This window comes from Neovison vison, chromosome 7 (genome assembly GCF_020171115.1).
Source record: "Neovison vison isolate M4711 chromosome 7, ASM_NN_V1, whole genome shotgun sequence".
NCBI lineage: Eukaryota > Metazoa > Chordata > Mammalia > Carnivora > Mustelidae > Neogale > Neogale vison.
This window is the reverse complement of record NC_058097.1, coordinates 197,082,641-197,104,598: the sequence shown is the minus strand read 5'-3', so window position 1 is coordinate 197,104,598 and position 21,958 is coordinate 197,082,641. Positions and strand designations below refer to the sequence as shown.

At 53.4% G+C, this 21,958-nt stretch overlaps 2 protein-coding genes across 2 annotated transcripts in view; one reads left to right on the top strand and one right to left on the bottom strand.

Moving 5' to 3' along the window:
- The first annotated feature begins 3,910 nt into the window (after window positions 1-3,910).
- Window positions 3,911-21,958, top strand: part of VPS37C (VPS37C subunit of ESCRT-I) — a 78,314-nt gene continuing 60,266 nt past the window's right edge. The window contains exon 1 of the mRNA XM_044259401.1: window positions 3,911-3,930. The gene's annotated coding sequence lies outside the window, so the exon portion shown is untranslated. The remainder of the gene's footprint in view (window positions 3,931-21,958) is intronic.
- On the bottom strand, window positions 6,025-14,910 carry LOC122912974 (pepsin A). Its single transcript, XM_044259399.1, has 9 exons — window positions 14,709-14,910; window positions 14,110-14,266; window positions 11,894-12,011; window positions 11,230-11,348; window positions 10,327-10,526; window positions 8,707-8,823; window positions 7,620-7,764; window positions 7,428-7,526; window positions 6,025-6,317 (listed from the first exon to the last, which is right to left on the bottom strand). Exons 1-9 carry the CDS (start codon window positions 14,762-14,764, stop codon window positions 6,168-6,170), a joined length of 1,161 nt encoding a protein of 386 aa, XP_044115334.1. The 5' UTR covers window positions 14,765-14,910; the 3' UTR covers window positions 6,025-6,167.

The window sequence follows — 21,958 nt, the reverse complement described above, 5'->3', positions numbered from 1 at the left end:
GGGCTCTGTGCCCCCGGGGTTGACGAGTAATTCCAACTGGGCTGCTCCAGGCAAAGGACGTGACCTTGGCAGGGCTCCCTTTAGCCCAGGCCGTTCCTAAGAGGGCTGATGGCCGAGAGCTCTTAGCCAACAGCCTTCCCAGCAGCTGGGGGAATAAATCTCCAGTCTCGAAGGGGGGTCCGGGCAGTGGAATCCAGTTCACACGACAGATGGAAAGAGGACAGTGCTGTCGGTAATGGGGGTGGGATGGAGATGGAGGGCACGGAGCTCTGCTGTCACCGAAATCCCTTTATTCTGCAAGCCCCCGGGCACAGACCCTACCCACATTTGCGGGATATCACACCCCCCTCCCCCACAGGTCTTCTCTGCCCGGCTGTTCAGCGCACGTCCCAGGGCGGAGCCTCTGTGGGGGCCCTGGCTGCAAGGCCATCTGGGGCACCGACCCAGACCCCCGTGTGACAGTGAGGTCCTATTCCCCACGCGGTGGCAGGAATAATGAATTTCTAGTTCGGAGCATGGAAACCCAAGGCTTGAGAGAGACCTTCTTGTCCAGTAAGACCCGAGGCATGGGGTGCAGAGTGAAGTCGGGGATGCTCTGGTCAGCTGTGACCTGCCCAGGGACCTTAGGTCCGGCTCCTTCCTCTGGATAATGTCACACGGAGCGGAGACCGAGGCATGTGCTAATGGCTCCATACCTCTCCGCAGCGTGTCCACGCACCCCGGGACCACCGGCCCACGTCGCAATGCCCCCGCTCTGATTTCAGAGTGAACGTGCAGCACGCTGGCTGTCTCCACATTGCCACTTCTCCAACAACCCAGCTGTCAATGTGGTAGTGGCTGAGAGCGTCAGTTTTCTCATCACTAGTCAATAACGTGCACAGTTTGGGTTTTAATACCGGTTTCCCCCTCCGTAGAGCCCAAGTTAATCGTGTTTATGAATGTTCGGAAAAAGCAAACGAAGAGCAGGAGGAGAGCTGCAAACGTTTTTCCCAAGGTGGTCCGAGCCTAAAAAACAAAACAAAACAAAACAAAAACGCTTCTCTGGACTCCCTCTTCCCATTTACAGCGAGGACTGCAGAGGCCCAGAGACGTGTCCTGAGGTCACTTGGATTGTGACGTCTGGGCTGGGAGGAGTACCCTGCTTCTCTGACTCCCTGGCAGGCTTTTGTCCCTTCGCACCACACCTGCTTGGATTTTTCTGGTGGGGTTTCAGGGACAGTTTGTGGAGAGGGATGTGATTATCCTACTTTGGTTTGGGCTCCCCCCAAGAGCAGATCTAGAGAGAAATATTTGGGGGAGAGTCATTGACTTGGCAGGGAGTGATCCTGGGGGCATGGCGAGGGAGGGGGCGGTGAGACAGACGGAAGAAAACCAACCGCGGTGCATTACAGAGCAGATCACAACTGTAAGTTATGGGCACCTGGTCCTTCTGCAGACCTTCTGGGAGATTGGCACACACCTCAGCATTGTCCTCCTTCTGTCCCTCTCTGGGTCCCGGGCTGTTGGTTCTCCAGCCTGTCCAGCTGGCTGGGGACAAGGATGCAGACTGCCTCCTTCCCACTGACCACACGCAGGCTCTCTGGGGAAAGGTGAGGGACCTGTCTGCAGAGGGCCTCCGGGCTGGCTGGGATTTTCACTGCCTCACACAGTGGTCAGCACAGTCCCTTCCCAGAGCCCCTGGGGGTTTCAGAACTGTCCCCCTTCAGGTAGTGTTGACATAACACGTTGGGGGGCCCTAGTGGGATCTAACTTGGTAAGAGCATGTTCTGCCCAAGAGAAGCCTCAGGATGCTCGGGCCCCTGTCTGGGGCTGGCCGGCTCTAGCAGCCCCGAGGACTGCCTTTAAGACCCCGGAGGGGTGAAGGCTGCTTTTAATGAATGGAAGGAGCTGGTCTGAATGCTCAGACTCCAAAACTCTGTGGGGTGGCCGTGGGGCGGTGTTTGGTTTTGGGTGAACCCCCCCCTTCCGTGTCCCTTACCTGGATTCCACACTGGGGAATCTTCAGAGAGGCAGTAGAAAGTGCGGAGGAGAGGATGCCCGAAGTCTGGTCCTTGGTGTCAGTTTGGCCGGACCTATGGATTCCCAAGGAGCCAAATGATCAGACCCAGTTCGAGAGGCCCGATTTTGGAGGTTTTCAGATCAACGGGTTCCAGGATAAACCATAGTAGGCTTCAAATGAGGATAACTCAGGGGCACCTGGGTTGCTCAGTCTGTTAAGCTGAGCAACAGCTTAGGTCATGATCCCAGGTCGTGATCCCAGGGTCTTGCAACTGAGCCCCACAGCGGGCTCCCTGCTTGTGCATGCGCACTACCTCTAGCAAATAAATAAGTAAAATCTTTAAAAAAAATGTAACAGGGGTGCCTGGGTGGCTCAGTGGGTTAAGCCTCTGCCTTCGGCTCAGGTCATGATCTCAGGATCCTGGGATCGAGCCCCAAATCGGGCTCTCTGCTCAGCAGGGAGCTTGCTTCCCCCTCTCTCTCTGCCTGCCTCTCTGCCTACTTGTGATTTGTCTGTCAAATAAACAAAATCTTTAAAAAAAATTCAAGATAACTCAGAGGTTTAAGAATTCCTTCGTTTAGCTTTTTAAAAAATATTTATTTTTGGGTGACACCTGGGTGGCTCAGTCATCAAGTGTCTGTCTTCGGCTCAGGTCAAGATCCCAGGGCCCTGGGATCAAGTCCCACATCGGGCCCCCTGCTCAGTGGTGAGTCTGCTTCCCCCTCTCCCACTCCTCCTGCTTCTGCTCCCTCTCTCACTGTGTCTCTCTCTGTCAAATAAAGAAATAAATCTTTTTTTTTTTTTAAAGAATAGTCTTAAAAATAATTTTTTAAGACTTATTTATTTGACAGAGACAGAGAGGGAGTAGACAAGCACGGGGAGTGGCAGGCAGAGAGAGAGGGAGAAGCAGTGTCTCCAAGGAGCAGGGGGCTCCATCCCAGGACCCCGAGATCATGACCTGAGATGAGGGCAGATGCTTAAGTAACTGAACCACCCAGGTGCCCTGTGTTTTGTATTTTTGTATGTGGGTGGTTTTTTTTTTTTTTTTTTTTTAAGAGAGAGCATGAGAGTGGGTGAGGGGGCAGGGGAGAGAGAGAGAGAGAGAGAGAGAACCTTAAGCACACTCCCACTGAGTGCAGAGCCTGACGTGGGGCTCAATCTCATGACCCTGAGATCACTACCTGAACCAAAACCAAGTCAGAGGCTTACCCGCCTGAGCCCCCCAGGCGTCCTTCCTTTATTTCGAATGTGTAATATTTGCACATCATCAGATATAAAGATGTGTAAGATTGTGTCCAGGGCGATGTTTCCACCATCCGACATCTACTCAGCTCCCCCCTTCCTCCTTTTACGGTTTCTGATTCTGGGTGTCCTTTCTCAGTGGCTGTATGTAAGTGCAAGCAAATCTTATTTTCTTTCTCTGTAACCCAAAGATAGCATGGTCTAAGCCTGGTTGTCACCTGTTTTTGTGTGTGTGTGTGTGTGTGTGTGTGTGTGTGTTTCACCTCATGATTTCTCAAGCTTTCCCCAGCACCTGGGGCGCCCATTCATTTTTAACCTTTTTACACTGGCTCAGCAGTTCCTTGCATGCATTATAGTCTGCTGAACGGTCCCCGCCGTGGGAGGACATTTGGGTCATTTCCAATCTTGCTTTTGCAAAAGATGCTACCAAGAATAACCGTGTACTTACATCATTCTGCACGTGTGCAAGTCTATGTCTTAAAGCTAAATTCCCAGAAGGGAAGTTACTGGGCCAGAAGATCTCCACGTTTCTCATTTGGATAGATATTGCCAAGCAGCGCTCCTTAGGGGCTGTACCCGTTTCTGCTCTCACCGGCTCAGCATGAGACCCCCGCATCCGGGGGAGGGGGTATGTGGGTTCCACACACGAGTTGAGAGCGGAGACCCAGAAGATGAAACTATACTCCTGGGTAAGTGTGAAGGGGAGGGATGGATCGCGCTGTGCTTAGACCCCCGAGGTCTGCAGGGAACAGAGAAAGATGACGGGAGGGAAGCCTGAGATGATAGAACAGGAATGTGAATCTATCCTATCTTGGGGTGTGGGGGCGGGGGGCAAAGCAGAAAGAGTCTGATCAGACATGTCAGCTCTGGGTTTCCCAGTGCAAACGGTCTGTTTAAAGGGGAGTCTTTTTAGATTCTGTCTGGATGCAGGAATCCCAGGGCGAGGAAACGGAAGAGGGGTGGGAGGGACAGGCTGAGCTGCAGCTGCGGGGCCCAGGAGCAGAGCAGGAAGGGTCCAGGAAGACAGGCCCGCATCCCCAGAGCCTAGTACGCTGCCTGGCTCGTGGGAGGTACTCGGGAAATGCCAGAAACGCAAACACAGCAAAGGGGCCCAGACGGTGTGAAATTCCTCCCCAGAAACCCGAGAAGTCCACCTGTCTGCCTCCAGGACCAGACAGGACTGAGTGGGACTGGGAGCCGACCCATATGCTGTCTGAAGCGTGCACTCGGTGAAAGCAGGTCCGCTTCCTTGTCGTTTTCTTTCAAGGTCATCTTGAATTCATCACTCAGTCTGCAAGTGTTGATTGAGCACCTGCGATGTGCCAGGCCTGCTCTTGACGCCGTGGCTTCAGCCGTGCCGGCCCTCGTGGGTCTAAAGCAAGCACTGGCAGAGATGCAGTGCTTTTCTGCACCCCGAGTGCCGCAACAGATAGGAGGGCTGGGATCCGTGACATGGTGGCCAGGGAAGGCTTGGCAGGGAGGTGCGTGGAAGCTGGGGTCAGCAGGAGCCTCGGTGGTCGCTGGTCAAGAGAAAGGGAGCAGCAGCCCAGAGGGAGGGAAGGAGTTTGGGTATTTGTGGAGGTGGCAGAAGGTCAGGGCGGTGGGGACTCAGGGGGAGGGAGGTTAAGATGAGGCAGGGAAGGTACTCGGGGACCTCGTGCAGAGCCTGGACGATGTATTGTCTTATTCCAAGTGCAAGTGCAAGGTGTTAGAGGTTTTAGGCAGGGAAGAGATGTGATCAGGTTTTCTGTTTTAAATAGATTGTTCAGCTCTGGAAAATGGGTTGGGGAGGGGGTCCGTGACATTGGGGAGACCCGGGGCACCCTAGAGCCCAGCATCTTATATTTGTGTGAGTGACAGACAACCCACTGGAGGAGGATGTGACAAGAGAGTTTCCGAAGCCATCCCTGTCTGGGCACCCCAAAGTCACTCCCTTCCCACAGGGAGGCCCAGCACCAGCCCTCAGCCTGGAATCCGGGTCTCCAGCCGAGGAGGGCAGGACTGCAAAAGGTTTGCTAGCAAGAGAGGCACTGGCCTCAGGTGAGCTGGGTCAAGGTCAAATAGATGGCTTCCTGGAAGCCTTTGGGAAACCAGCCTCCTGTACCTCCAGGCAGGGCCTAGAATGCTACTTTGTTTTTCCCTGGACATTTTGCTGCCAAACCCACTGGGAGAAATGCTTCTCTATTTTTTCTGTTTGCCAGCGAGGGTGTATTTGTTGACCGGCCTGCCCACTGCCTTCTCCCAAACTCGGCCCAACCCCCACCCCATCTTTCCCCCACTCTCCTCCCACCAACCCTGGGAACTGGAAAACCATTGGATCGGTTCAGTGTCCCGCACCAAGAGCCTGGAGGGGTTTTCCAGTGTTCGTCTGGATCAACCAGCTCATCCCAGAGAGCAGCCCAGTAGATGTGAGAGTGTCACCCTTGGTCACCCCTCCTCCCCCTGCCTGGCCTGCATAGGAATATCTCCATCAGTGGAAGGTTTCCTCCTCCCGATCTCTTCCCTTCTTGTTCCCAAATAAGAAGTTGACTCCCTCACCGAGAACCTAGGTGCCCCATTCCCCGAGGAGGCAATGGGCCTGGGATTTCTGGTGCCTGTCTTTCTCTCATGGCCCCATCCCGGCGTGCTGAGGGCCCATCATCTCCCTGGCCCCAGACAGGGTGTGTAGCCCTGTCTGGTGTCGTCCAAGTGGACGTCGTCGTCTTGTCCCTTTGCCCCAGTGTTCTGATCCTCGTGGTGTGGGAAGAAACACACAGCGCGTTTTTCAGGAGGATGGGTTTTTATTCTACGTTATTGGTATGACAGGGAAGGGGGCCAGGATTCCACCTCCACAGGTGCCTAGGAAGCACAGTCAGGAGAATTATATACATCTAGAGTGGGCGACTAAGGCTAGATCTTCCTGGGACGCGGCGGGAGAGACGCGGGCTCAGGCCACGGGAGCCAGGCCGACCTGGTTGTTGGCCCTGTCGAAGACCGCGAAGTATTGGCGGATGAAGACGTCACCCAGGATCCAGAGCTCTCCGGAGGGGGTGGGGAGGTTCATGCCTTGGACACCGCTGACACAGCCCTGCTGGTTCTGGAGGAAAGGAGGAGAGAGCTGGAGACGGGGCACAGGCTCCCCGGTGACGGGGCGCGGGGGCAAAGCATCAAGGTCCCCAGGCACGCGCAAGGGAGGAATTTCCTGGCTGATGTCCGGGGACCTGGCTCTTCTTGGCCAGGGGTCTGCCTGTATAAGCTGCTGGCTCTGCTGTTGGTTTCCAGGGATTACTAGACATGATCCAGTGTTTCTGGCAGACATATAGACCCTGACATCAGCATCGGAGCTAAGAGGTTTGGGGAGAAGTCAGCCGCCGGGAAGGATTTTGGAAGCCCTGGTGACATAGCCTTTTCTCATTCTGACCCCGTCCGGTGGCAAAGCACATCAGCTGTGACTCCTAGGGGCACCGGGGCCACCACCTTGGCTGTACATTAGAACTGCCTGGGGAACTTTAGGCCACGCCCTCCCACTGCTTAGACCACGCCCCCTCCTAATTAATCAGCATCCCTGTTAGGGGTGGGGACAGCCTAGCCATCAATACTTCTTGTTGAATGACATCAACCCTCGGGGCAGAATTGGTTTTCCACCTGGCATTCTAATAGTCTAGGCAGCGTAGGCCTGTGGCTCATCTCTACCAAGGAAAGATTGGTTACTTGGTAGATATCGTAGGAGCATCACAAACCCTGACCCCACGGAAGGTAGGGTTTCCATTTGCTCAACCCTCTGTAGCTTCGATGTTGGCTGATCCCACTCGATCACCCCACCCACACCCTGGGGGTGGGGAAAGCGGACATCTTTAGCTTCTAGAGCAGGACACTGAGAGCCAGGACAGGTTGCAACTGGTTCGGAATCATGAGCCGGTCCCTGAGACCCAGGGCTTGGACTCAGGTGTCCGACTAGAAATCCTCTCTTCCTGCCACCGGCCTTTGCCTCCCTTTTCCCCTTGGGGGGCGCTGCATCCCCCCATTTTCATTTATACATTTATTTTAAGCATCTTCTTTTTCTCTGGAGGCTGTCCAGAGCAGATGTCAGCTTTAGCCTGTGGAAGATCACTTTCCCTTGTGCAAAGGCCGGGATGGTGGGGGGTGAGGGGTGCGTGGCCACGTTCGCTGTAGGCGCCCGTAGGTGACTGGTCCCAAGCCCCCTTACCTGCAGGATGTAGGCACTGGGAGGCAGAGGGTACTGGATGCCGTTGATGGTGAAGACGATGTCGGGCAGGTTGTTGATGGCTGAGCAGCTGATCACCATCTGGAGAGAGTGAGGGTTAGGAGGACTTTGATTTCTCCTGCATGGCCCAACCACCCCTCGGGTCTAGAACAGGGCAGCCGGGGCTGGACTCACCTGGCCGTATGAGTCCTGGCTGGCTCCGATGGTGCTCTGGATGTTGGCAATGGCATTGCTTGGGCCAGTCAGCAGAGAGGTGCCTGTGTCGACAATGGCCTGGCAGCCCTGACTGCAAGCGATGGCCTGTCCGTTCATGGTGATACTGAGGATGAGACACAAGTAAGCATCTCCTGAGCCCCCGGGGGGTGTATCTCCCCCAGGAGGAACCAGGTGGCCCCAGAGGGGCCCTCTTCCATCCATGGGCCGATACATAAAATTCCAGCTGATCTCATGCTTTCGTGCATTCAGTTACTCCACAAATATCGATGGAACGCCTGCTCTGTGCTAGGCACGGGGGATGCACAACCAGACAGCCACATGGTTCCGGGCTGCAGCGAGTACATGGTCTCAGAAGATGGGTTATGATGGCGCTAGAGCAGGAGGAGCAGGGCACACGGCCAGGGGACAGGGTGGTGGTGCCAGGGAAGGCTTCCAAGAAGGAGCAGAGCTGGAGGAGGACAGCACAGGCAGGGACTGACGGAGATACTGAACAGGGGCAGGAGGCAGAAGACGTGATGGGCTGGGGCAGACACAAGGTGACCAGTATGTGCCAGTTTGCTCGGGACCATCCTGGTTTTGGTACCGCGAGTCTGGTGTCCAGGGAAACAGCTCAATCCTGGCCAAACTGGGCGGCTGGTCCCCCTAGCAGGCCAGCTGGGTGACAGACAGCTGGGGAACGAGGCTGCTTAGGGGAGGGGCAGGTGCCCAAGGGGAGAGTGGAAAGGAATGCCTTGAAACAAGTCAGCCCCTTCACCCTAGGATGGGAGGGATGTGTGCTAGTTCAATGTCCCCTGGGGGCTGGGCTGTGAGGATGCGTATGCTGGGAGATTGTCCTGCTTCTTTGACCAGAAGGAAAGTGGCTTTTCTCTTCCAGTGAGATGCCTTTCTTGGGCTCTCTGGCTTGGCCAACACGTTCTCCCCTGGGGTACATTTCCCTGTGCGGGCTGTTCGAGGGGGATTCTAGAAAGCTTAGATAACTACAGGTCTATATGGAAAGGAGACCCGGGGCCCACGGCAGGGTGTAGGCCATCCACAGAGTTCTCACCTGTCCACGGAGATCTGCCAATAACCCTCGACAGAAACGGGCACCCAGTTCAGGTTTCCAGTGAAGTAAGAAGAATCGATGCCACCAAACATCACCACGCTGCCACTCTGGTCATTGCTATGGAAAGTGAGGCGAGAGACAGAAACTCATTCATTCATTCATTCATTTACCCGATTATCTACTCTGCGCATCCCAAGAGCTATTCTTGATGGGGCTCTTGCCAGCGCCAGGAGCTGTGCCAAGTGTATGACAGACACAGTGGAAATTTTCATTTCCACTTTACGGTGAGGCTCAAAGACATGAGGCAACTCCCTCAAGGTCACACGGCCACGGAGCCACGGAGTGCCTAGGTCCTTCTGGTTCCAAGGTGTGTGGTTTCTACCCCATGTTTGCTCTCATTGCTGCCGGGACCTCAAGAGAAGCAAATATGTGACAGTGACCGCTTTTCAGGACCTGATCATGGAATTCCTGGCTCTCAGCCAGGGGTGGTTTCCAGTTTGTCAACACCTGGGATGTTTTTTGATTGTCGTGATTTGGAAGGGGTAAGGGGGTGCTATTGAAAGCTAGTAGACAGGCCAGGGAAGCTGCTACCATCCCGCAATGCACAGGACAGCCCCCCAGCAGTAAAGAATTCTCTGGTCTAAAATGTCCGGAGTGATTGTGATGGAGAAGGCCCTGATCGGTCGGAGAAATAAGATAAATACCGAAGTAGCCATAAAGACAGGTTCTGTGTACGAGCCGACTGGAATATTAAGTGGCCAAGGGCAGACACGGAGGAATGACTGCTCCCGTTGTACATTGCAGGAGTCCTGGTTCCTGGGACATTCGCTTTCTAAATCTCTGCACTTTCGGGTCAGGCAGGGAAGCAATGGTGGGCGAAGGTAGGAAATTAACCAGGGAAGAACTGGCCACGGATACAACGGGCCCCACTCCGCTAACCCCACCCCGCCTCCCGGCAAACGTCCACCTGTACAGCGCGACCCAATGAGGTTACAGCAAAACAGTTAGCCACTCCGGGAGAACACAGAGCGCGGCAAAGCCCTTCGAGAGAGCAGGATGTGTCGGAGGAAGGCTGAGTGTCTCCAGGAAACTGATGACACCCTCTGATATTCTTGCATAAAACTTTGCTCAACGAAACCAGCCCTTGGCCTATTCTTCACTCATTCTTCCAATTAATTCATAGTCATAACCGGAAGGTGGATTTTGTTAACTAACAGAAGAAACTTGCTTTCGTCAGTTAAAATTCCCTTGTTCAAAACATTAAGTCCTATTCTCATTTTTTGCTATGGAATTTTGGCCCCCATTTTAAGTGGATTCACTTAATCCACTCCTGGGGGCCAGCCACGAGGGGGCTGGTGCTGGGAGCAAATGGCTAACGAGATTTGATCATGTAAGTCAAGGCGTCAAAAGTCACACTGGTAAAACAAGATGAAGGAAGGAGGTTGGTCAGGGAGGGATTTGACACCTTCGTCTCCCAAGATTTACCGCTTGACACTCGGACTTTGACCTTTCAAATCCCTTGCGGGCTGAGACCCTGCCCACCCCACCCAGCCCTGGACAGCCTGGCTAGGCCAGGCGGCTGTGACCAACACCCCCCAACCCTGACCCCGCCCAACTTACTTGCTTAGGTAGACGGAGAAGAGGTCCTGGGAAACCAGCCCCTGGTTCCACATGTTGTCGAAGACAGGGGTAGCCCCGGAAGATGCAATCTGGGGGTAGGCCAGACCCAGGATGCCGTCGAAGGGCGCGTAGTACAGGAAGGAGCCGGGCTCAGTCTCGCTCAGGCCGAAGATCTGGTTGGTGTCTGAGATGCCTCCAACCTGAATTGGGGGAAACCAAGATGCTCTCCATCAGCGTGTGTTGACGGAGCGCAGTGGGGCGCCAGCCGTGGGCCCAGAGTATCCCCGCTTCATTTTGAGTAGGACTCTGCTTCTCAGGCAGCGGGCTAGAAGGAAGGGGGAAGGACTGGCTCCAGGAATGCTTGTTACTGATCTCCAGATGGCCTCGGTCGGAGACAAAGAGTGAGAATTTGGGGCCGAGCAGATGGTCACAGTGTGTGTGTGTGTGTGTGTTTCTGACGACTGGATGCAAAGCAGACCCCAGGCAAGTCAGAGCCCTTGACCCCTGCATCACCCCACGGGGGGTGGGGGTGGCGGGGCTTGTGGAGTTCTCCTGGGGGTGTGGGGAGGGCTGCAGGAGCAGGTATGAAAAGGGGGAGGATGTGCTGAAGGATAACTGGGCCTTTTTGTCTTCTGCTCCTGTCCCCTGCCCAGCATTCAACTTGTGGGTGCGGAGGTTGGCTAATGGCTCCTGGCCTTACCCACCACTGCCCCACTTAGAAATGTCTGTGACATCTTTGCCACTTTCGCTTCCCGCATCCTTCTCAGGTTACTTTTGTGGTCACTGAGACCCACATTGCTTGAATAAGCTTGCTCGGGGGCGGGGGGGGGGCGCACTGTGCTCCCCAGGGTCCTGGGAAGATGGCTTCAGGGTTGGGCGGGTGGCCGGCCGTCAGGTGCTCACCTGGACGGTGTCATAGCCCAGGATGCCTGTCATGCTGCCGGTGCCGTAGGCGATGGAGACTGTCTGGCTGGTGCTCTCGTAGGTGGAGGACTGCTGAGGGTTGAAGCGCTTGTGGTTGGCTGCCAGAGCGAGAAGTAACTACGTCACACTCAAAAAAGCAGAGCAAGAGTCATTGGCTGAGTGGCTCTTCCTAGGGTGGGTGCCTTGTTTCTGGGTGGGCTTTGGAGGAGAAAAGTCACCTCTCCCCCGAACTTTAGAGCCTAAGAATCCCAGTTTCTGCTTCTGTCTAGTTGGGCCAGTTGGGACCCTGTCCCGGATGGGAGGTCCCCAAGGACATCCTGGTCTCCTCTCCTCCTGGAAGTCCTCCTGATTGCTCCCCTGAGCAGAGCAGCCTCATGGCCACCCACGGTGCTAAACACCTTCACGCTTCTCTCTGCCAGTGGGCTGACGTCCCAGAGGGCAAAGACCACACGTGATTTGGCCACCTAAGCCCAGTGCTTGGCACATAATAGGTGCTCAGTTAATGCCTGTGGCGTGAATCCCTGATTGACACCCAACCCCTACCCCCCTGCTTGAAAATGGACCTATTCGCAGTCCTGGGTGTTCTGGGCTCCCCAATGGGTTGGTGCCTGGAAGCCCAGGTGGGTAGGGGCCACGAACTCACAGCAGGCAGGACTGGAGCAGTAGACAGAGGGCACCCAGAGGTTGGAGGAGCCGGTGTCGAAGATCACAGTGAACTCCTGAGGGGGGGTGCCGATGCCGATGGTGCCGAAGTACTCCATCTGTCAGGACGGGGTGGGGAGGCACAGTTCACTGAGCACACCGTTCGCTGGGACCCCACGGCCCGGCGTCCCTGCGGACTGTGTCTGGGTTGGCGCCTCCACCCACCTTCCAGAATTTCCCTTCACTGTTCTCTTAGCCCTTCTCTCCCTGCCCAATGCATCCATTCTTCAAGGCCCAGCCCGGTCTCCCCTCCTCCTGGAAGTCTTCCTTGGTTGCTCCCCTGTTATCCTCTCACTGTTCTCTTCTAAGCACCATGAACACCCAGTGATAATCTACTGTCCCCTCTTCAGCTCTTGTCTTGTGTATCTTAGTCTCATTTTCCTAGAGAATGCACGTTCTTGGAAAGGGGTGGGACCCGACTGCACCCATCAGAGTACATGCTGAAGTGCTTCTTCAGTGAATTGTCGATGGGGAGATCAATGAGTCACCTAACGAAGAGGACCCCTGGAGATGTCAGATTCCTAGATCTAGGTGTGGGTGGCAGGTTCAAGAAAGGGCACAAAAGGACACAGTCAGGATTGTGATTCTCAGTGGCAGTCCCTTCTCCCTCGCCAGCTCTGTTCCAGCCCCGCTGGTCTTGTGACTCTTGGATGATGATGAGCTCCTTCCCCTCCTAGGGCCTGTGCACTAGCTATTTCTTGTGTGAGGAAGATGTTTATTCTGGATCTTTCCCTGGCTGGCTCCTCCTCATCACTCATTCAGAGCTCCAGTGAAATGTCCCCTCTGCCAAGAGGCCCTCCCTGACTCCTTTATCTGCATTTGCCCCCCTCCGTCTTTCTTCTCCCCCTCACTCAATATTTAATTTGTGACCCTTGTCATTCTCTGAAATTATCTTACATTTATTTGTCTCTAACTTGTCTTTCCCTCTAGACTATGAGCTTCGAGAAAGTCACTTCTTCTCCACTGCTTCCTTAGCTCCGTGCACACAGTAGGTGCTCCATACGAATTTGTTAAGTGAACAGGTGAGCTGACTTTACCAAGCCCTTATGAAGGTCCAGGTCCTGTGCTAAGCACTCTGAAAAGCATTTATTGCCTCCATTACTTGCAACGACACCACGATGATAGATTTTAGTGGTTCCGTTTTGCAGACAAGCAAGTGGAGAAGGTAAATGACTTGCCCAAGGTCAGGCGGCTCGCGAGCATGAGAGCTGAGTTCGGGGCCAGGGCTGGCAGATTTCACAGGCAAAGCTCTTAACAACAGGAAGCCTGGTCTCCTACCCTTGGCCCAGGGCCATTCACAGTAGGGACACGTAGGCCATTCACAGTAGGGACACGTAATATCTACCAAAGGGCAGGGTGTGGCCATGTGGTCCCAAACTGGGGAGTCATAGTGATCTTCCTCAAGCTCCAGTCTGGTCATGTCAACCCTCCTGGTTAAGACAATTCTATGGCGGGTGCCTGGGTGGCTCAGTGGGTTAAGCCTCTGCCTTCAGCTCAGGTCATGATCTCAGGGTCCTGGGATCGAGCCCCGTATCGGGCTCTCTGGTCAGCGGGGAGCCTGCTTCCCCCTCTCTCCCTGCCTGCCTCTCTGCCTACTTGTGATCTCTCTCTGTGTGTCAAATAAATAAATAAAATCTTAAAAAAAACACAAAAAAACGACAATTCTGTGACAATTACAGGAGACTCTGACTAGGCTCCACCCACTGACTCCTCAGGCCTCACTGTGCCTCCTTCCCTTGCTCTCTACTCTCCATGAACGTTGGCCTCCTTTCCTCAAATGCACTCTGTTCCCCAATGTCATGGGGTCTGGCACAAGTGGTCACCCCCTGGGAAGCTCTCTTGTGCCCTGGAAAGCCTGGCTCTTCCGTCAATGTTTGCCCCGGCCACACCCTCTGAGCATGAGACATTTACTGTTCACTCTTGGCCTGGTGGCACTGTTCAGGATTTCCGAGGGTCCCTGCTAACCTCTCTCTCCTAGACTGAGTAGCACGAGGCATAAACACTGGATGAATGAATGACAGAACCAGCGAGAGCCGCGGCTCTGACTGTGAGTTTTCCTGCATGCCCTGTGCCTCTGAGATCCTGCCTGGGAGCCCTGCCCACCATCCAAGACCCCTGGGAGCACCTCTGTCCTCTGGGGCCAGCCTGGGCACTCACGTCCATGTAGTTCTCCAGGGGCTGTGTGGCCATCACAGGGGCCTCCTGGGGGAAGTACTTGCTGGCTGGGTTGGGGCTGTGGTTCTTCAGGAAGTCCCCTAGGAGCCCATGGTCCAACAGGGTCTTTCTCAAGGACTTCTTTCTGACCAGGGGAATCCTGTGGCAGAGTGTGAGCAAACGGGTGGGTTGGAGGAGGCAGAGTAGTTAGACGAGAAGTCTGCTCATGGGGTGCCATGGAAGCCTTGGGAGGTAAAGGAAGCTGGCCCAAGAGAGGAAGAAGGAGGGAGAAGCTGAGGGGGGAGACGCTTCTCTTTTTGGCACACTAACGCAAGGAGGTTGAGCGGGTACCCAGAGTCACCCGGCCTGGTCCTGGAGCTGGGAACCCAGCCCGGGCGGGACTCAAGACCCATGTCAGCCATGCTGCCTCCCCAAAAGGGCAGAGGGAGACAAAAAGGGAGGCTGGAGGCGGTGGAAGAGAGATAAGTTGGATGAGGGAAGCAGGAAGAAAAACCTGAGGGCCAAAGAAACGAACATGAGAAGCAGCAAAAGGAAACAGCTCCGGGAAGCTGGTCCTGGGGCTGTGCGTCCCCCAGACTCACTTGATGATGGTACACTCAGAGAGGGCCACCAAAGTGATCAGCAGCAGCCACTTCATGGTTCTTCTCGGCTCCTGATCTCCAGAGAAGGGTCGAAGGCTGGAAAGTGTACCGCAGCAGGCAGGAGCTGCTCCTTATATACGGTCCAAGGGCTTGGGGCTGAGCCTTATCAGCCTCCAAATGTCACCCATTTTCCTAACCCCAAACAGAAAAGTTCCTGATAAGATTGTCCCCGCCCCTCAGCTCCATTCGGGAAGTTTCCAATCGAGTAGATTTCCACTGTGACCGTCCCCCACAGTGGGGATGGAGCAAGCTATGGAGTTGCGGCTTATTCCTTAAATAATGGAATTCATTAAAACTTGACAAGTTGCATGTTTTCACAAAATTGGTCTAAAGTTCACTTAATACTGAACAGATGTTAAGGGGGCTTGTACTCTGATCTGCCTCTGGTGGATACCCCTGTGAGAACAGTCCCCCACTCAGTGATGGTCCATGTTCCTGTAGCCGCTACCCCAAAGCTCATTCTTAGGTCGGTGGTTTGGGATTCAGAACACATTTTCACACAGTAATGTCCTCCTGAGGGATTGTTGGGTGTCAGACTCGCCTAAGGTTTCTCATGGCAGTTGAGCTGATTCTCAGGAAGGGGTGCATGCAGCACAGAGGAAGGGGAGAGGCCAGAGCGAGTGGGAGAATACTGCTTTCCTTTGCTGGAGGAAGCACACTTGAACCCAGCTGCGTTTGTCATTGAAATCTGCGTCTTTCTTGTTTTGCACCCCTTCTCTCCCTACTGCTCTTCTCTTGCCCTCTCACGTTAAAAGCCTCCACCTTGGAGACCCCACCAGGGTCTGACTCTCCCAGGGGCTCCATGCTTAAAACATGGCCAAATCAGCTACAGTGGATTTGCCCAAATCTATCTGGGCAAATTCATACTAGCATGTGAATGACTTAGAAGAGGATCCTCTTTAAAAAAAAAAAGAAAAGGAGGATCTTCTTGGAAGAGGATGTTTATCAACCCATAAGATTCTCTACCTTGTGGGGCTTTGTCATTGGACAAAGTGGAGTGACAACTTTGATTCAGCAGTTTTGGGGGGCAGAGATAAACAGGAGGGAGGGTGCCAGTCAGTAGTAGCAAGCCTTATCTGTGGGTGTTGTTTTGAGATCAGATTCCCTGGGCCATCCCTGGTTTTTCCAGGATTAGGAGACACAGATTCTATGAAAGCTCCAAATTTCGTGCTGTGCCTCAGGGTGAGTGTGGAGGGGTGGGGTGTGTGGTTCAAGGCTGGGACCAGGGGTGGTGAATACATGGCACATTCGCTTTGCACACTTCCCGGGTTAGATATCTTTGGACCCCAAATGTGGAAACTTGTGCTGTGTTTTCCACCTTCAAGTGTTTTGGTACCCACTTCCTCTCCTCTGTCTTTTCTCCCCCCGCCCCTAGCCTTTCTCACTCTGATCTGTGGGCTGATCTCAGCCCTTCTGTGGTGGAGCTGATGGTCCTACAGAGGCTTGCCTAAGTTCTGGGAGCACCAGCTGAAACCCTGGCTCAAAGCAACCACGGGGCGGGAGGGAGTGGGGGCGGGGCGTGTGTGGGGCGCTGCTTATCCGGACTTCAAAGGTAACTGGGGTCTTACCCTGGGGGGTGGGTACCTCAATGCTCTTCGTTATTCTTTATACCCTGTGTAATCTGTTATGTGTATCTGAAACCATGCATCGTAATTTTTTTAAAAAAAGAAAAGAAGAAGGACCGAGTCTTTTGCGCCTACTTCTCAACTCTGAGATGAAGGGAAATGTGGGTGGGTGGTAGCAGGGGGAGTCCGGGAAGCCTCAGGATTGAGGGGAGTGAACCACGGAGATCATTATGCGTGTTTTGTCTTTTGTTTCCGCAATGACTTCGGTGTGTTCAGCACTGTGTTTTGATTAGTCCCAGGCAAGCTGGGCTTAGCTAAGAGCAGCTTGGGAATGTGACTCTGAGTAGGGCCATGATTCTAGAATTAGCCACCCTGCTAATTTACCTGGAGCGGCATGGTCCGTGTGTTCCTCTCCCTCGGCAGGTAGAGGAGACAGGGGAGCTCAGATTTATTGACCTCTCACTCCGAGGTCACTATGATGAGTAACGCTATGATCCCCATTTGACGGATGAGGAGACTGAGGCGCAGAGAAGTTGTGCCACTTGCCTGAGGGAGCTTGAACCCAGGCCTCTCTCTGTGGCTCCCGGGGCCTTCTTCTGCCTCAGTTCTCAGACCGGAGCTTACTCCAGGCCATGGAGGAATTGTTTGAAGGGTTCTGGATCCCGGGTCTGGGGCTGGAATCCCAGCCCAGCCTCTGAATGTCTGTAAGACCCAGGGCTAGGGATCCGGTCTCTTTGAGACTCAGTTTCCTCATCTGTTAAATGGGCGTAAGAGTCCCACCACTTTCTTGGGATCGTTATGAGGATTAAATATGGAGTGCTAACAGATTACACACTTTTTTTAAAAAGATTTATTTATTTTAGAGAGAGAAAGAGAGAGAGAGAGAGAGCATGAGCGAGAGGAGCAGAGGGAGAGGGAGAGTATCTCAAGCAGTTTCCATGCAAAGCGGGGAGCCCAAATCGAGGCTCGATTCTACTACCCTGTGATCATGACCTGAGCCCAAACCAAGAGTTGGATGCCTAACAGACGGCAGCACCATCCATGCCACGGGCGCCGATGCAACGGCGCCCCCACCTGCCATGCGCTTGCAGGGACTGAAATGGAAGCGACTGTCCCTTCCCAAGTGCTGGTGGGGAGCGGGGCCGCCACGGCAGGTGGGCATGCGAGAGGTCTGGCCCCTCTGCAAAAAGGCTTAGCAGGGTCGTATAAAGTAAGCGTGCACTTACCATCTGACCTAGCCGTCCCCCTCTTGGGTATTTACTGAAAAGAAATGAGAACCATATGTCCCCACAACGACATGTGCACAGATGTTTAGAACAGCTCTTTTTCATAATTGTCAAAAACTGGAAACAATTTGGAAGTCCTTCCGCCGTCCCCTGGAAATGGTGGGGAGCCGCCTGATGGATGAACGCTCAGCGGCAGACAGAAACGAGCTGTTGGCTGAGTCTCATGCATCACGCCGAGTGAAGGAAGCCAGACTCAAGACGCTACCTGTGTAAGAGTCTACGTACACCATCTTCTGGAGAAGGCAGAATAATGGGGACAGAACACAGGTGAGAGGCCAGGGGAAGAGGTTGACTTTGGGGAGATGGAAATGCTCTCTCTCTAGGTCGTACACTTGGCAAGGTACGTTTCCCTCTAGAGCAGTAGACGCTTAGAGGGCAGTAGACGCAATGTACTTGACTTCACACCGGGGACCTGTTCAGCCAGTGGCAGCCCCAGAAGGGAGGGGGCAGAGGGAAACTGGAAGCTAGGTTCTGCTTGTGGGGGTGCTCTGGACGGGACACATAGGATTCATTTCATGATAAGATGTTGTAATACCATTAAAGGAGATGCAGAGCCAAAGAACGACAGATTGGCTGGCGGGCTCTCTCACCTCATCCTGGGGGTGAGCGTGGGGTGGGTGAGGTCCTCTTGGGAGGGACTGATAGTGTCCAGGCTCCTCGGGGCATACTAGAGGGTTGCAGGGTTTAGAATCCGAAGACGGGGATCTCTTTGGAGGCACAGCTTGTCTGTCGGACCCACCAGGGATCTTCGGACCGAGGAGAAATATGTTTGGGAAGCAGAAGGAAGGCTCCTCCTGCAGGAACCTGAAGGAGTCATTTACATATTCTTTCAGTACGTTTTTATTGTGCACCTGTTCCGTGCCGGGTAAGCATGTAATTTCAGTGGCTGGAGGTACATCCGTGAGCAAAATGGAAATACGCCAAGACTTCAAGGGGTTTGTGGTCAAGTCAAGAGAGGGTGGTGGTGTGTGTTGGGGGGGAGCTCTTTCCTTCCTGCCTGGACAGGTCTTTGGATTGCACTAATGGGAAGCTCTTGGATTGGTGAAGGTAACTGAATCTTCCCATATTAGAGATCTTAACACCCTGAAGGAGGCTGAAATATCGGGTGGTACCAATTTTCTACTTATGGCAAAGTCTATGATGACCCCCAACTATCTTTGCCCTCTGGTCTCCTTGCCCCTTGTCCTCGCCGCACCTCCCTGAACATGTGCGGGACCTGTGACTTGCTTCTAACAATAGGATATGACAGCACATGGGATGTCACTTCTGTGATTATGTTATGTGGGGTCGTCCCCTTTGTCTTGCCAATAGGCTCTTTGTCTAGATGTTCTCTCTCGCTCACTGTGATGTGACAAGGTGCCCCATGGAGAGCCCCAAAGAGTGAAGAACAGGGGCTGGTCTCCAACCAGCAGCCAGCAAGGAACTGAGGGCCCCAGTCTGACAACCCAAAAGGAGCTAAATCCTGCCGACAACCGTGGGAGCCAGGAAGCGGACCCTCCTCCTGGTGAACCCCAGACGAGACCACATCTCTGGCTGACACCCTGACCACAGCTTTGTGGGAGGCACTGAAACAGAGGACCAATTATACAGCCTGGTTGCTTGACCCACAGAAACCGTGAGATAATGAACGTGAGTTGTTTGTAGTTGCTAAATCTGTGTTAATTAACACACCATAGAAACTAGTACAATAGAACCCCCCTTGAAAACTCCATGAAGAGACATGTAGCCACTTCTGCTTGTCCCCCCACTCGGGGTCTCTCCAGAGCCCTGCAGATCAGTTTTTGGCCCGGGAAACGTGAACGATCAGACAAGGAAGGAGCTGACGTCTGGACCTCCATCTGTACAATAAGGCTTGTGTTTCCGTGGCCCTCCAGGCTTTTCTCAATGCTCCAAGATACGTAATTTTAAAAATTATTGTCATCCCTTCATGATTCCTAGAGTCCAGGAGGTTATGGTCAACACAGGTTCATATAACCGAATAGTGACCCTTTAGGGACAAGAACCCGTGTCACGGGAGGCTCTGATCCTGGGAGACCGTTGCCCCGGGCCAGGCTCGGTGCCCACACACACCCCCCTGGCTCCCGCCCATAGGTTAGAGCATCAGGTGGACGTTCCGTGACGGACACAGCCTCCATCCCGGGGACACTCAGGGAAGCCACTCTGTCCGGTCCCCACGGGAGCTCCTGGGAGGGAAAGTGGACCCCCGACTCCAGGACCACGTGTCCTCCTTGAGCAAGTCTGATGGCCAGCCAGACCCACTCTGTGGCTGCTGGGGTGGCGGGGGGACGCCGGGCAATCTCATCGTGCCAGATTGGCATGGAAGAAAGATTAGACAACGCTGTGTGCTTTGCCATTAGCCCCGCCTGGCACTTGGCTTTGAGGGAACGGCATCCCCAAGGCAGGGCACGCCCTGCCAAGGGTACAGGTGTTCAGAAATGTTCCGTGAACATATCAAGTCAAACAATGGAATGAGATCTAAGGAGCCCAATCCTGGCAAGACTGAAATGGGTCATTTAAGCACGATAAGTGTTATCGAGCTGGTGTGATAAGCATTGGGCCGGCTGGTCCCTTAGGGGCTTTCAATCAGGGCCTCGCCCCAGGCACACAATCTTCCCACAACACCCACTACACACTTCCACTCCCCAGTCCCAGACCTGTGGAATTGCTCTAGGGATGGGCACGGGTTTTGAAATTAAATTTATAATAACACTTTTTGGGCCCAAGTCTACAAATAATACGTGTCCCTTGTAGATGACTTAATAGACAAATAAAACTTTTAAAGTGACTCAACTCCGCCCAGAACTATCCAGCATTAATGTTGCAAATAAATATATTTATTTTTTATAAAAATGGGGCCAGATGGTCCAAAACACACTGTTTTGCAGACTGTTTTTAATTATTCATTTATTAAAGATTTTATTTATTTGACAGAGAGATCACAAGGAGGCAGAGAGGCAGGCAGAGAGACAGGGGGAAGCAGGCTCCCTGCTGAGCAGAGAGCCCAATGTGGGGCTCGACCCCAGGACCCTGAGATCAATGACCTGAGCCGAAGGTAGAGGCTTAACCCCCTGAGCCACCCAGGCTCCCCTGGAGCCTGCTTTTAATTAAAAAATAAGGGCAGCTTGGTAGGTCAGTTGGTTTAGTGTCTGCCTTTGGCTTCGTCATGATCCCAGGGTCCTGGGTTCGGGTCCTGCATCCAGCTCCCTGCTCAGTGGAGAACCTGCTTCTCCCTCTCCCTCTGCTGCATCCTTGCTTGTGTGCTCTTTCTCTCTGTCAAATAAATAAATAAAATTGTAAGAAGAAAAAAAACAACAACCAACAAACCAGTTAGGTTTCTTTGTCTTGCATTGCAACTTGTACTTTTACATCAGTAGTTTAATTGTCTAGGGACAAAATATCTTTATAACTTCTTACATGTGTGTGATGCCGTTATAGAAAATGGGGAACAGCGGAGTTGCCCGGGCAACAGAGTGGAGACATTTCCATGGAAACCCTGGGAATCAAAGGTACACAGTTTGGAAAAACCCATGAAACGAAGGGTCTTCTCAACCTTACCTCTTGCGTTTCTATCTCATTTGTAGATTTGGAGTTTGGGGGAGCAGAGCCCTCCTAGAAATCTCCCCCTGATGGCTGTCCCCGCCCAAATTAGTAAAAGTAATTGTCTTCAGGGGCCAAGCACTTGCCCGTGCAGGGCCAGGTACCCCTATGCCGGCATGAGATCTCCCCCGGGAGATAGATCCAGGACTACATGGCACCATTTCACAGATTTATTGCTGGCAAACTGAGGCTCAGAGAGGTTCAGCAGCTTGCCTACAGTGCAGGGAAGCAGAAGGCAGAGCTGGCGTCCTTGACTCCTCTGCTCAGAGGGTCTGAGGCCGACTGTTGTCTGTCTTGCTGGGCCTGAGCATCTTGGGAGAGTAGGGGTGAAAGTTCTCTTGGATGGAGACCTGTGAGACGCTTCTGGGGGCTGGCGTGTTCCATTTCTTGGCCTGTGTGGGGTCACTTAAGTGTTTCATGATAATGTGTTAAATCATGTTATTTATCCTTAAAACTTATTTACATATTGGTTATGATTTACAATAAAAAAAATGAAAAAGCAGGTAGTCCATTCTGGCTCTGGATCCTCCTTATCCACTAAGGAAAGGGAATTTCGGGACTCCTGGATGGTTAAGCATCTGCCTCACGTCATGATCCTGGGGTCGTGGGATCGAGTCCGGCGTCAGGCTCCTTGCTCAGCGGGGAGCCTGCTTCTCCCTCTGCCCGCCACTTCCCCTGCTTGTGCTCTCTCTGTCTCAATCTCTCTCTTTTTCTGACAAATAAATAAATAAAATCTTAAAAA

Coding starts and splice junctions, on each gene's coding strand:
- LOC122912974 (XM_044259399.1), bottom strand. CDS start 14,764: ATGAAGTGGCTGCTGCTGATCACTTTGGTGGCCCTCTCTGAGTGTACC. Junction 7,765..8,706: donor TGGCAGATCTCCGTGGACAG/GTGAGAACTCTG, acceptor TCTCATCCTCAG/TATCACCATGAACGGACAGG. Junction 7,527..7,619: donor GCCAGGACTCATACGGCCAG/GTGAGTCCAGCC, acceptor CACTCTCTCCAG/ATGGTGATCAGCTGCTCAGC.